Source organism: Typopeltis vanoorti, chromosome 16, assembly GCF_054136105.1.
Source record: "Typopeltis vanoorti isolate ZY-2024b chromosome 16, IOZ_Tvanoo_1.0, whole genome shotgun sequence".
Taxonomy (NCBI): domain Eukaryota; kingdom Metazoa; phylum Arthropoda; class Arachnida; order Uropygi; family Thelyphonidae; genus Typopeltis; species Typopeltis vanoorti.
The window spans coordinates 100,765,010-100,779,363 of NC_143564.1; the positions used below are offsets into that span (position 1 = coordinate 100,765,010).

General features: G+C 32.8%; 1 protein-coding gene across 4 annotated transcripts in view; it reads left to right on the plus strand.

Moving 5' to 3' along the window:
• The window catches only part of Rbcn-3A (rabconnectin-3 alpha), a 984,230-nt gene that overhangs the window by 707,308 nt on the left and 262,568 nt on the right, over positions 1–14,354 (plus strand). For all 4 annotated transcript variants that reach the window (XR_016549602.1, XM_090406519.1, XM_090406521.1 and 1 more), the window contains exons 44-45: positions 4,281–4,479; positions 13,652–13,778. Coding sequence is in view for 3 of the 4 variants with exons in the window: in XM_090406519.1 (XP_090262645.1) it covers positions 4,281–4,479; positions 13,652–13,778 (326 nt within the window). In the remaining variant the exon portion in view is untranslated. The remainder of the gene's footprint in view (positions 1–4,280; positions 4,480–13,651; positions 13,779–14,354) is intronic.

Genomic DNA, 14,354 nt, shown 5'->3' on the forward strand with positions numbered 1-14,354 from the left:
ATTACCTGGTGGTGATATCTGCTTCAATTCTTCAGTCAGTTTCCCAGCGCTATCCGAATCTAGTTTTTCTTCATATAACTCACTATAGTATCTTGTCCACCTCTGTACAATTTTTTCTTTATTCATCAATACTTTGCCTTTTTCATCTCTAATTGTGGTCTGTTTTGGTTGCCACTTTCTATTAATGGTTCTGATCATTTTGTATACCTCACTTGTTTTATGCTCTCCATAGTACTGTTCTATATTGTTGCATTGGGCTTCTAAGTATTTCATCTTATCCATTCTGACTGCTTTTTTCACCTCATTACACTTTCTTCTATATTGCTCTTCTATTTGTCCTGATGTATCCCTTCTTATCTTCAACATTCTTTTCTCCTGTACTTCAGTGATTCTTGTGTAATCTATTTCTTCTTGATCTTCTCTTCTTCTGGCACTGTTTCTTTAACTGCATCTTCTATCGCCTGCATTACTCTTTTCACTCTTAAATTCGAGTTTTTTTCTTTCTCCACACTTTAAGTTTCTCTTCTAACACTGTTCTGTACCTTCTTCCTATTTCTGCTTCACTTATTCGTGCTGTATCTCTTCTATTCTGATGTTGGGGTTAATATTTTTTTTTTAATTTCAACTTGATGTTTGCAATCACTAAACTATAGTCCGAGTCTATATCCGCTCCTTTCGACATTGCTGTACTGATGTTATCCATCTTCTTTTAATGATAATTATATCAATCATGTTTTTGGTTTTCCCATCATTTGATCGCCACATCCATTTTCTACACTCCTTTTGTTGGAATCGTGTGTTACAGATCATCATCTCGTGGTCCACAGCAAATTCTAACAGTTTTTCACCTAGTTCATTTCTTTCTCCGAGACCATATTTTCCCATGACTCTTTCCCAACCATCATTATCTATTCCAACTTTGGCATTCCAATATCCTTCAATAATTAGCACATCTATTAGTATTGTTTCTATTGTCTCTGTCAGATCTTTGTAGATTAAGTCAATATCCTCATCTGTGCTGTCAGATGTGGGTGCATATATCTGGATTATTGATATGTTGAATGGTTTTGCCTGAAATCTTGCTACTATGATTCATCCATTGACTGGTTTGTAGCCTAACAGTGCCTCTCGAACTCTTTTGCTAAGAAGGAAGCCAAGTCCTGCTTCGTGCATGGTGTCATGTCCTGCCCATATTACTTCGCATCCATTGATCTCTCCAGATGATGTCCATCTCATCTCTGCCAATCCTAGTATATCCCACCGATATCTCTTCATTTCCTAATGAAGTAGTTCTGATTTTCCTCACATCCAGTGTCTACACGTTTCTACTGATAACAGTTCTGTTTCCTTTCGGTATCCCACTTTTCGATCCAACCCCAATTGCTCGATTGGCATCGCGAGCCTTGTTTATCTGGGCGATGCCCGAGCCGGCATGCTGTAGCTGTTGATTGTATAGGCATCAGATAACGATCGTGTTTTTTCTTTATGGTCAGAGCATCGACACTCATCTGACTGACCCTCCTCCTTTATCCAGGCTTGGGACTGGCATGAGACCCCTAAGGATCCCATGGCGGAATGATAATATATCATCCATTAAGAAAACAATGTGAATGGATATGGTTTGTTACTTTGATGTGAAATTTAAAATTCATACAAAGCTTTTACCTAAGCTGTACCTTAATCATTTCTGAAATCTCCAGGATATATAGAGTGATAATGCTCTGAATTTGTTATAAATTTAGTTTTTTGTTGTTGTTGTTGTTCAGATCTTTGTTTAAAAGAGTTATTCATTTTGATATCAGTTAAAATGCTTAAGTTCTCATATCACAATTATTTTTGTCATTATTTGTTTGCTGTATGTCTAAAAGACATATTTGAGACTATCAACTTTCCTCTCCTTCATTACATTTTTGAATTATTACTTCACTGTTCATGTTGTTTATTTTCATATGCAAATTATATAAATAAACAATTGCCACTTTATGGACTTCTTTTCCATATCATTATGTATTGCACTTTCATTTAAATTTTCCTGTTGACAAATACAATCATTGATCTTTGGATGTTGTGGGGGAGGGAAAGAAAAAATGTTTTAGTGATGAATGGCATGGTTATTACGAATCACTTTATTCTCAGTAATCGCCAGCAAAAGTTGGTCAATTGGTAGAGCCTCTGCTACTAATGGCTGATGAAAAAAAGTTAAGCAAGTTTGAGCTTGGTTAGTAGTTGGAAGGGAATCAATCGTTCAATGCTGTTGCCACACTCTCCCTCGATGAGTCTCTGGACTCCCTGGAGGTGTCACATAATAATAATAATAGTTAAACAAAGCCTTCAATAAAATAAGACATTTATTCATAATGAGAAGTAAAATTTAAGTAATTAAAAGGTTTACAGAAGATACTAATTAATCTTATTGTAATGCTGGATCTATAATGATAAACTACCAGAAAAAAGACTGTTACAGATTCTAGTTGTTCACTGGTTTGAGTTGATCAATCTTAGCATAAGCAAACGGAGTTTATTCTCATAAAAAAATTCCAGTTTTTAACCCCCAAACTCCAAAATATTGACTGTTGAACTCGCTTTTCAGACAATAATACAGGTAACCCTCATATAACGTGGATGTTAGGTTCCATAGAAATGCCGCATTATATAAATCGCGTTATGCAAGACTGAGATCACATAGAAAAATTAGGGTTAGGTTCCAAAATGTTTTTTTTTTTAAAGATTATATAAACAATGACATATCCAACAAAAAATATATTTTTATTTAATTCAGGTAATTCATGTAATTTAAGAAAACATAAACTATGAAACAAATACATAAAATTATAAATTGTACATAAACTTTATTACATAAATGTTTTAGGCAAAATAAAATAAAATGTATATTTTAATTGTCATCACTCTCTTCAAAACTAAGATTTCATAGGTGTTCTTTATTTACGAGTCACCGGATGTCGTCATAACTTGAAATATCATTTGTATAATTCTCATTGCATACTTAACCTGATTTAGTTATCAAGAAGTTAGTAATAAGACCTTACCACTATGCTGCAATTTTTTTTATTAAGTTCGTAATATGGAGCTAAACAAATATCCAATTGTCTCATGAATTTTTCGGAGCACTCCATTGAGAGATCATTATCAATAAAATAACTTTCTTGCCAAGTTGAATCCTTCTGCTAATTTCTTTATACTGAATTCTTTAACGGATTCATCGCAATCAGAATCTTCGGCAGAACTTTCCCCGCCATTTGGTTTGACGTCATCTATTAATTGTACCAGTTCCTCCTCATTTAAATCTATTTCCCCATCAATTATTCACTAATTTCATTTTCAACCATATCGCTGTTACTATAAAAATAATTTTTTTTACATGGAAAGAAAAAAGCAATACATATTGTATGTAAATCATCAAGAAATAAAGTGCTCAGCTTGAGATTAACACACTTATGATTTTTAATGCACTTTCCTGGCTGAAAACGATGACAATTTTCAACAATTAACACTTTACACAGTAAACAATTGACGTACATGCGTACCAAGGGGTATTTCCCTTAATATAAATTCGCTACTTATAACTACATGCGTGATACAGGCAGAAGAAAATTTAACGAAGATAAAATTAGATTTTTAAGTCTCACATTGAAAAATATATGAAAAGATAAAGGATTAGTACAGTTTGTAGACCGTCTTATATCGAAACCACATTGTATAAGTACCGCGTTATACGAGGGTTACCTGTATATTAGTTGGGGTTTAGGAATATGACCTGCATCAATTGTCTACTGTGCTCTCAACCAAAGGCTTGAAATCTCAGTAGTCATATAGTACTGGTGATTAATTAGAGTTGACGTTGACTTCCTACTGATTATCAAAAGTAGAATTCTTTAATTCCTCTTTTTGACACTCAGTTAATTGCTGAGAGTGAAAAAATTACTATAAGGAAATGGGATATTGGCACAAATTGAAATATAATATATTTCACCAAAATAAATATATTCGAAATATAAGTAAGCCTGTGAAAAATAATTAAACAGAAAAATTATTTCTAAGAAAGTAATTCTTTCATGCAAGTCATGTTGTAAGTGTTATTTTAATATTTGCTCTCTTTGTAGAACACTTTTAAACACACACAGCAATGGGGAGGCAGGTGCTGATTTTAAATTCATCTATACAAGTGATGTACTCACTGTAATATGGCATTTTAGTTAGTATATATAAATTATTATATTAACTTGAAATATTGCAATATGTTTTTTTTTTCTCCTCTGCAGATTTACCTGTTACTAGTCCAATGATCCATGCAATCTTAAAAGGTATGGAATACTGGTTAAAGTACTTAAAAGAATACATGGATGCATTTGAAGGTGCACCTCCAAATTATATTCCTGGTTGCTATGTTGATACAACCCAAACTGGTCCTGCTATATTGAAATATAAAGCACTTTTAGAATTTCATAATACACCTTTCAGGTAGGATTTCCTTAAAATTCATTATTTATTATTATTACAAATACCTCCAGATATCATTAAGACTCATTAGGGGATTTAATTACTTTCTTGTTATTTCTTGTTCTGAGCAACATTACCTCTGTTTGGGTATCAGGAAACAGAAGACATCAAGTTTGGTGGATTATGGATTCTGAAACTCTTAATTGAGAAAGATAAGTATTTGTTTGGATCATTGTCAGGTAGTCATCTGTCCAGATGAACCTATGAGATTCTAAGGAAGCCTTGAAAATGCTGAATTTATATTTCATAAAACAGTGTGCATTTTTTTTTTCTTTTTCAACATGTTATGTTTCAAACTATTTGATGGATTCTGCTTTGAGAATGCTGTTCCTGATCTCAAGGACATGTTACTTTATTAAAGATACCTGTGATTGAGACATAACATGATTTAAAATATACACAATAAAGGGTAATTTGCTTTATATAGTTTCTAAATATTATTACATATATTTGAAGATATGCCTTGTATTTCATCATCAGTGCAACTAGCAACAAACAAATGCATTTGAAACTAGCAGAAAGAATTCATGTGCAAAGTTTGGCTTTGTGAAGTACTGTATTTGCCGGCATATAAGATGCACCCCCCCCCCCTTTTTTTGTACACATTTTTTAGGAAAAAAAACTTTATCACTGAATATTCTAATGAATTTACAGTATTTCAAATATAAAGTAATAAGGAGGTCTACTTTCAACAAATACCTAATCTAACTAGGAAAGTGCACCCACCTTTTAATCTTCTTCGTCAACACCCAGAAATTCATTTCCAGAGCTAAATAAGAGACACTTGAAACCTCTTCTAAATCAGAATCTGAGTCCTCATAAAACAAATTGTCCTCTGTACCATCGAGTGCATTACTAATGCCACACTTCTTAAATGATTTAACCACTGTCTCCGTTTTCACAGCATCCCATGAAGCTTTGACCCACTCACAAACTTGCAAAATGCTAAGCCTCTTCCTTCTTCCTAATGGTTTAACCTCAAAATCTGAAGACTGCATCCAGAAGTCTTCTGGATGCAGTGTTCCACTTCTCTTTCATAAATCCCTTAAATGGTTTATTAATACAGACATCTGAAGGTTGAAGCTGACTAGTTAGACCTCCTGGAATTACAGCTAACTGAGTTTTCAATTCCTTGAGTCAATTCCAATTCAATTTGTTCTCACAGAACAGAAGTTGTTCTCGCAGAACAACTTCTGTTCTGTGAGAACGAAACTGATTCCATACCATCGGGGCAGGCTTCTTCAACATCTGCCAGAGTGTCTAGACCAAATGTTATCTATCCATAACTGGAATACTAGAATGTATTCCAGTAACTGAAATACATAACTTACGTAACTGGAATGCTCTCACATACCGCAAGGAAGTAAGAAAGAAATCGCGTAACTCAGAACAGAGAAAAATTCCAGAAATGAAAGTAATAAAATACTGAGTATTGGCGTATAAGATGCATCCTGTTTTTCAGACCTATTTTCAAAGAAAAAAAAGTGTGTCTTATACACCGAAAAATACGGTTGCTTACATTATAACATGCCATATTAGCTGTAATACAACTCATAGAATCCTTTTAAAGGTAAATGAGATAAAATATATATCTCGTGGCATCATGTGCCCATTTCAGTTGGGTATGCTGTCGTGGCTTATGCAACCTGTGGTACAAAATTCACATCTGTTTGACCATATGATTGCATTTTTATCGATGTATGAAAGTTTTAAGAGTGTATAGCACATCACTGCTCATCTTAATTGGTCTAATGCAATTAATTGTAGAATAACTTTGAATAGTTTAATTTATGAATCAATTATAACCAAATCTGCACAGGGTAGTGGACAATGTGTTGGTTTTAAGATACTGTATATTAGAAAACAACATTTGGTTGGTATATCTGAATTACTAAAAGGTGTAAAATTGTGTGTATTATAAATTTAGTTTTTTGTTGTTGTTATTCAGATCTTTGCTTAAAAGCGTTGTTCATTTTGATATCAGTAAATTTGGAAGAGGAGGATGAGGCTTACCTCCTTCAACTATAATACTGTTTCCCCATTGTAAATCTGGGCAAAGAAAGTTATAAATATATCGAAAATTGTTCATGGAAAACTTGTCTATATTATATATAAAAACTTGCGTACCACATTAGTTCACACTTCACACACGCAAAACAGATGAAACTCAGAAAATAAACAGCAACTCGTGACAAACGACAATGTTCAATTCAACTGGTTGACGCAATAACTGATCACAGCCTCTAAGTGCTATTGTCTCATAGCTCACCTGCATTGCCTTCTGAGCAGTTTAAAACTATAGTACGCTAAGAATTTGACCCACTGCACCATCTGTACATCTTTTCAAAGGGCTCAATGGTGTATGTATTTTGAACATGCACCCAGGCTATTAATGCAAATGTGATGCAATGTTTACACATTGAAAATGTCCTTTTCATGAAGCATTAGTATATAGTCTTTAATTTTAGGAATCATTCAAAGTCTGGAAACAGGGGAATCTTTAATGAGAATGAAGACAAAAATATAATATGATATGTTAGTGCTATTTGGTGGATGAGTACTGCACACACCTAGCACATCCTGAATATTCATCCCTGGTTATGAGTCTTCCCATGACTTGTTTAAGATACTTTTTCACACAGCATGGCATTCTTACACTTTTCTCTGTATTTTTTGTGCACTCCTGACATATTTCATAGACACTTTAGATATGCTATATTCTTTTGCGAGATTGCTTCTTTAACTTCTTGAATCCAAAGTCCAAATTTACCTCTACCAGACAACTCTGCCACACTTTATCCTTTGCAGGATGAATCAATATTTTCTTCAGAGATTGTGCTTGCTTTCAAACTCTTTGTTTGGCTTTGTTTTTTTCTTGAATAACATTCATTCAGATAGCTGAGTCTACAGTCCACATCTAAAAGCCTCTTGACTTGAATTTTTTTAAAGACTTCCTTGCATTTCTTTTCAGTGTGTATTCATGTTTTCCTCCTCATATCTAAATAGTGATCGCAATCTATTTCAAATCCCTTGTATACTCTTCTATCCAGAACCATTGTGAAGATATCCCAGTTAACAATTGTTAATTGGGATATCTTAGTCATCACTTTTCTTAGTTTTTTGTCTTCTGTACATGGGAATTTGTATATCTGTATTTTAGAATATGGTGTTAATGTCCTAAACAAAAATGTAGCAGCTACTTTATTATTAGCTGTTACCCTTTCTCCTCATTTTCCCAAACAATTTCTGTAAATAATTAATTTAGTTTAATCCTTTATCCAAGTAAAGTTTGTGCCTGAAAATATCTTCAGGACTGAGGTAAGGTGGTGCAACTCCAAGCAAAGGTGGACCAAGCTCTCATCACTCCTTGTCTCAGTATCTCCCATAATGCAAAGTACATCTCCTTGCGGACAAGTATACTGCTATGCATTAAAGGAAGGGCCACTACCCAGACCGGTTTCGACCTTTATTGAGGTCTTGTCAGTGGGTGGCAGACCCAAACATGGAGATACTAAGGCAGAAGCAATAGGAGAAGTCATTTATCTATAAAAAGTTTCCAACAGGTGTACCACCTTGTCTAACCAAGTGCAAAATTCCTTATCACTGAATTTTCTAAGTTTTTTTTTTTACCTTCTTTGTCTGTTTATTTTATGAATTACTTTGTGTGTTGATTTGTTGCTTGTTAGGAATAAACTTGATCATCAATAATACTTAGTTTATACTAAATTTTTAGTATAAGAACCTGTTTTTCTGATAGTTGTTAGCTGTTTTTTTTTTATTTTTATATTTTTATTATTTATTATTTTTTTTTTTACCTGCTCCTAACTTACTGTTAATGGTTTTCTTTCCACCAGTAGATGTAGTTTCAGTATATTACAAATTTCCAGCATTCCATTTTTGCATTTGCAGTTTTGGGTTGATAATTAGTTTGTTAATATCTTGTAGATTATCTTGAATCTTTACTGTTGTAAGTTCTCTGTTATATATACTGGTTTCCGAAACCTACAGATGGACACTGTTTCTGAAGATTATAACTACAAATTCAGATGAATCAGTGAAGGAATAAAATTGCAAACTTGGATGTCTTGTAATCTCTCAAAGATATCATCTGGATGATTTCACATGGGGAAGAATTATTGGAACGCTTGAAGAAGGCTGCAGAATTATTGATATTTCCAGAGTTTGGAATGTCACATAATATTGTATCTAGGTCTGGGCTGCATTTCACAACAAAGCAATATGTTCCAGACTTTCACTAAGAGGTTGCCCTCAGTATACCACATAGCATGAAGACAGATTTTTGGTTATAACAGCAAAATGTAATCAACACACTGCGGCAGGTTGGCTTGCATGTGGGCTCCATTCAAGAATAGGTACATGATATCTCGACAACCTGTGGCAAGATGTCTGCGACAGGTAGGCCTGTAGTCTGAATCTCTTTATCTACAACTCATCGTAGAACACATTTTCAGTGGTGTTCTATCCGTAATAATTGTACAAGACATCAATGGAATAGTGTACTCAATTGATCAAATTGAGGGGTCAGCACACTCCCGATTCCAACCCCATAGAACACATTTGGGACACAATAGGGAGGTGCATTGCTGCTCAAAATTCCTCTCCAGAAAACAAACAAGGTCTTATCTTTGCTTGAAGGAAGATTGAGCCAGTTTGCCTCAAGACTCCTGAATAGCTTGGTACTAAACATAGTACAAAGATGTAAGAGCTGCATCACAGTTCGGGATGAGCATATTCCATACTGAAATGTCTCTTCACATAGTCCTGTGCATTAATCCTTTAACTGCTATGGTCGAGTTAACTCGAGTGCAGAAAAAAATGGCGACCTTGCTACGATCGAGTTAACTCGATTTGAACTTTCAATGTGTAATACTCATTTAATTTAGTTTGTGAAAGCATTTGAATTGAGCAGGCTTATAGTGCCATCTCTTAGGATTAGAAGGAACTAATTTTTAAGCTTCTGTCTGCTTTGTGCCGCTATCTTCGTAAAAAATTGTGAGACCATGCACAATGTTATTAGAGCTGTCCTTGACAATAGGAGCCAGGCGATCACATAGTGCAGTGATTCCAGGGTGATTTGAAAGCAAATCCCACTAGGCATTGTCATGTGTGTTCAAATACCACATTGGGGGCAAAGAAAAAGAAAAGAGAGCTAGTATATGTGTGCCAAATGTGGCATAGCCTTATGTGTACATCCCTGCTTTCAAAATTACCACACACTATTAAAGTATTGAAGTATTTTTGGGGAGGTATTTCTCACTTTAAGTTGTGCGTGACATTATTTGACATAGAATAAACAAATAAATTTCAAGATAAATTTTGGACATCTCTAACTTGAAAATAAAATTCCTATATAACAGTTTTGTTCAGTGACTTCAATTTATACAAGAAAACAGTGCAAAAATGTGTAATACATTATAGTAACTATTCATATTATTATAAAATATTTTATAATTGTGCAAATAACTCAGCAAGGAGGGTCATACTGGTTAAACAGTTAAAAGGTTAATGTACATAGTTAATTCTTAACTACACACTTAGGAAATTGGTAACTTTTGCCAAAAACATATTTCACTTTAATTTATATGAAATTTATAACACATTGTTTTGGGTAATATAATTTATTAGTATGCTGTTAATAAATGTATATTCACATTTGGCTATAGGCGTGAAAACATTTTCACATACAGGTAAAATCATATACTTCGTCCTTAGCTTCTGGATACCAGTGTAGTTATTGAAATACTTTAAAATGTTTTTTTCTTAAAAATTTTAGTCATTCTTCCATTATGATACCGATTTTTTGCTTTGTCTTTATCTTAGGTATTTTGATTGTTTGTGATTTTTTTTTTTTTTTTTTTATAACAGTTCATCTATTTCCTAATATGTACTTTCAATATGTACATGCCGCTATGACAGCACTGCACGATTATGTTTAGATTATTATTAATTTCCTATCAACAATTTTCTTCCAAATTAGCCTATTACTTGTCAGCACTTCAGTATTGTCATGTCTAACATTTTGATCTTCTAAAGTACTTCTGATGTAATCGATCTATCTAGACCAGTGTTTCTCAACATGGGGCATAATTTGAATATTTTGGGGGCCAATTAGAAAATGATATTTCATTCATCACTGCATCACTGATGTACTCAGAACACTCACCATCATCACGAGGTGGGGGGCATCAAAACTTTTGAGGCGTTGTGGTGGAGGATGATCCAAAAAACGTTGGGAAATACTGATCTATACCCTGGTCTTCCTCAGATCTTTTTCTTGATGCCATCATGAAATCAAACACTTGTTTTGCTAACTTTTCCTCACCCATTCTATTTACATGACCATATCACCACCCTGCTCACACATTCTTAAATGCAAACATTGTCAAGTTCCTTTCTCGTGTTTTTATTTTTAATGTGATCCTGCCATGATGCCATCTGCTCAGACCTGTAATTTTTCTCAGAACTCTCACATCTGTGGTCTTTATTTGATCAAGTGCTTTATTTCTAATCAAACTCAGATATAACTAAAACTGCTTTTAAAACTGGCTTGTATATTGCTAGTTTGGTTTATTGACTAATTTCTGTCTTATTCCATATAAATATATTTAGGTGACTACCTGTTATACCAGCTTTGCTTATTCTATTGTCCATTTCCAAATTTAATTTGCCATCTTCACTAAGAACTGTGCCTAAATGGCTGAAATTATACTGTATTACCCTATATAATTAAAGTTCAAAAATAATATATATTCTCTAATTTCCTGTGCCGTCGGCCACATGTCTGACTGCTTGTCTAAGTTAAATAGTTGTCCATTTAAAATGAAATTATGCCTTATCATCAGGTTTGAAAATTTTCCATTCAATTCTTTTTAGATTAATTAAATTTCTGTAATGATATTTTTAAAATTGCAGAGTAGTCTTTTAAACTGATCAAACTACAATGAAAAGAGAAACTTTCTTCCTCACATTCCATTCAGAATTTTAAAAGGCATATGTTAAAATGATAAGTTAGTGCCATTTGCTATTAAGTCTTTCAGTTCTCTCAGCTTACAGTTGATCAACTATTAATGTTTTCATTTAATATATTTAGAGATTTTGAGTGTGTGAACTTTTCAGAACTGTGTCCTTTGCCATTGTTTGCTTTTAATAAATCAGGAAACAAAACTGGCTTTTTTTCATTACAAGGATTATTAAGCCATGATTTGTACTCTGAAGTCCACAGTAACAACCAATTTTAATAAGCTATTTTTTTTCCATGTACTCTGATATTATAGGTAAAAGTACCAGCAATAGTTTTAATTCTAAGTTTCATAAATTTATAAGCACCAAATTCTTATTGCTGAACTGAGAAATTAATAGTGTTCTTTCTAACCCTTTATAAAATGTTGAAAGCTGTTGCACAGTTCACATTTGTCTCATTTTGCAGATATCCCTTTCTAAATTTAAACAGAATTTAGTATTTTTTCTTTTATGGTCTCATGTATGATGGTGGAACTTATTATAATTAAAACTTCTGAGAACACTTACATAGTGAACACCACTGCAAATTTATCCATGGGATTTATTTAAAAATAAAAAAATAAAAAAATATTGAAAAATAAAATCAGTTTCTCCTATTCCTTTGTTGAGTGGTCATAAATTTTTGTGTTATCTTTGATTCTTGTACAAAAAAAAAAAAAAATTCATCTTGTAAATATATTTAATTAATTATATTGTCCATTTCAGTTTTGCTAATATCATACAGTCTTATATGCCTTGAAAGATGAATTTGTTAATAATGTGTGCTGTTACATTCCTTAGTACAATTGACTCACTATAACAAACTGCTGAAAATTTCTGATTAAAACTTGAGTACAGCAGTGCTATGTTTTAAAATTTGGCATGCTGTGAATTGACATACTAATAAATTAGACTAAAAAAAAAAATAAAACTCTGGCTTTTCCACATAAGTTTCTTGGGAGATAATACTTTTTCAAGCTGCTAATCTTTCTTAATTTGTTTAATTATATATATATGTATATATAAAATTTGCTGGCCTGTTTGGCCGAGTGCTTAGTGTATCCGCTCTCCAGCCAAAAGGCTGCTGGTTCAAATCCTGCTGTGAGTATGTATGTTTGTGATTATCTCTGAAAATACTAATGATGGGTGGTAGATGGTGTTGGTGTAGTTGCAGTTCATTGTAGTTGGATTGAGTGGTGGAGACAGAGAGTTGTAGAGTAGGTGCTCTCCCTCAATGAGTCTTTGGACTCCCTGGAGGTGTCACATAATAATAATATTTAGTTAAAAAAATTGTTGACTGTTCTTGTTACCTTACTGTAGCTACTTTGATATTGCTTTTAACAATTTTTCTGTGATTTGTAAAATTTGCTGGTCCATTTCTATACTGAAGATTGTGAAACATAGTTAAAAATTTTACAATTAAATATCAAGATTTTCTTTACAGGTGTTCTGTCTGATTATAGTAGTTACCAGTACAACAGTGCTATGTTAAATAAATCCAATATAGAAAACTATCCCTTATAGCAAACCACTGTATGGCTGTTATGCATTTGTCATAGTGAGAGCCAGCTATTATGTAATTTTGCATTACCTCACTTACAGTTATATAGAAATACCATGTGACTAACTATGTAATCGATTATATGTATGCATCACATAGATTTACATAGATGTATTTTTTTTATAAATGAGTCAGCTTATTTTAATATTTGAAGTGCATTTAAAGTCGATGTGTATGAATATTGATTCCCATTTAAAAGTGCATCTGTTCCTTAGAAATTATTTCCAACTTTCAACACTAACAAATTCATCACTTGAACTCATCCATAACGATAAATATATACTGTTATCATAGTTTGTGTGAATTATTTTATGGCATAATTTATATTATCATGCCTTTGTTGACCATCCATGGAACTGCACTAGTCAACCAAATGACTATAAGTGTATTATGTCATATGAGTTACTATAGTTTAGATATGAAAGGAAAATTTTTTCTTTTAGAAAAACATTATTCTATTAATGCTTATAATTATTATCAAGAATTACTTGCTAAAGAGAAGCAAGTTTCCCACTTTTTTTTATTATATGCATTAAAATATTATCTTTATAGATCTAATCATCATGCAGCAATGCCTGTGAAAAGATTATGGAACTTCTTGGTTCGCCAGGAAGAGGTTCAAGATATATTTATCCGTTACATATTCAGCAGAAAACCAGTTCATCTTCAGATTCATGAGGTAGTTTAGCATAATTTTTTTTTTTTTAAGTATTTTTTTGATGAAAATGTTAAATATCTTCACTGCACATACAAAATACCAATATATATATATATATATATATATATATATATATAGCATTTCATTATTAGGTATAAGTATTATTAATCTCCTATCAAAAATTTTCCTCCAAATTAGCTATTACTCATCAGAACTCCATTTCTGACATTTTATGCTTCTAAAGCATTTCTGACTTAATCAATCCACCTAGACCTTGCTCTTCCTCTGGGTTTCTTTCCTGCCTTCTTGAAATCAAACACCAATTTTGCTAACCTTTTCCCACCCATTTCTATTTAAGTGACCATACCATCTTCGATTAGCTCTACTGACACATTCTTGAATGCTAATAATGTCAAGTTCCTTTAGAATATCTTCGTTTTTAATGTGATTCTGCTATTAATGCCATCAGTTCACTTCTCCAGTTTTTCACAGAACTCTCATATCTCTGAACACTAGTTTTTGATCAAGTGCTTTATTTCTATCCCAAATTTCAGATCCATATCTAAAACTAATTTGAAAATTGTCTTATATACTGCT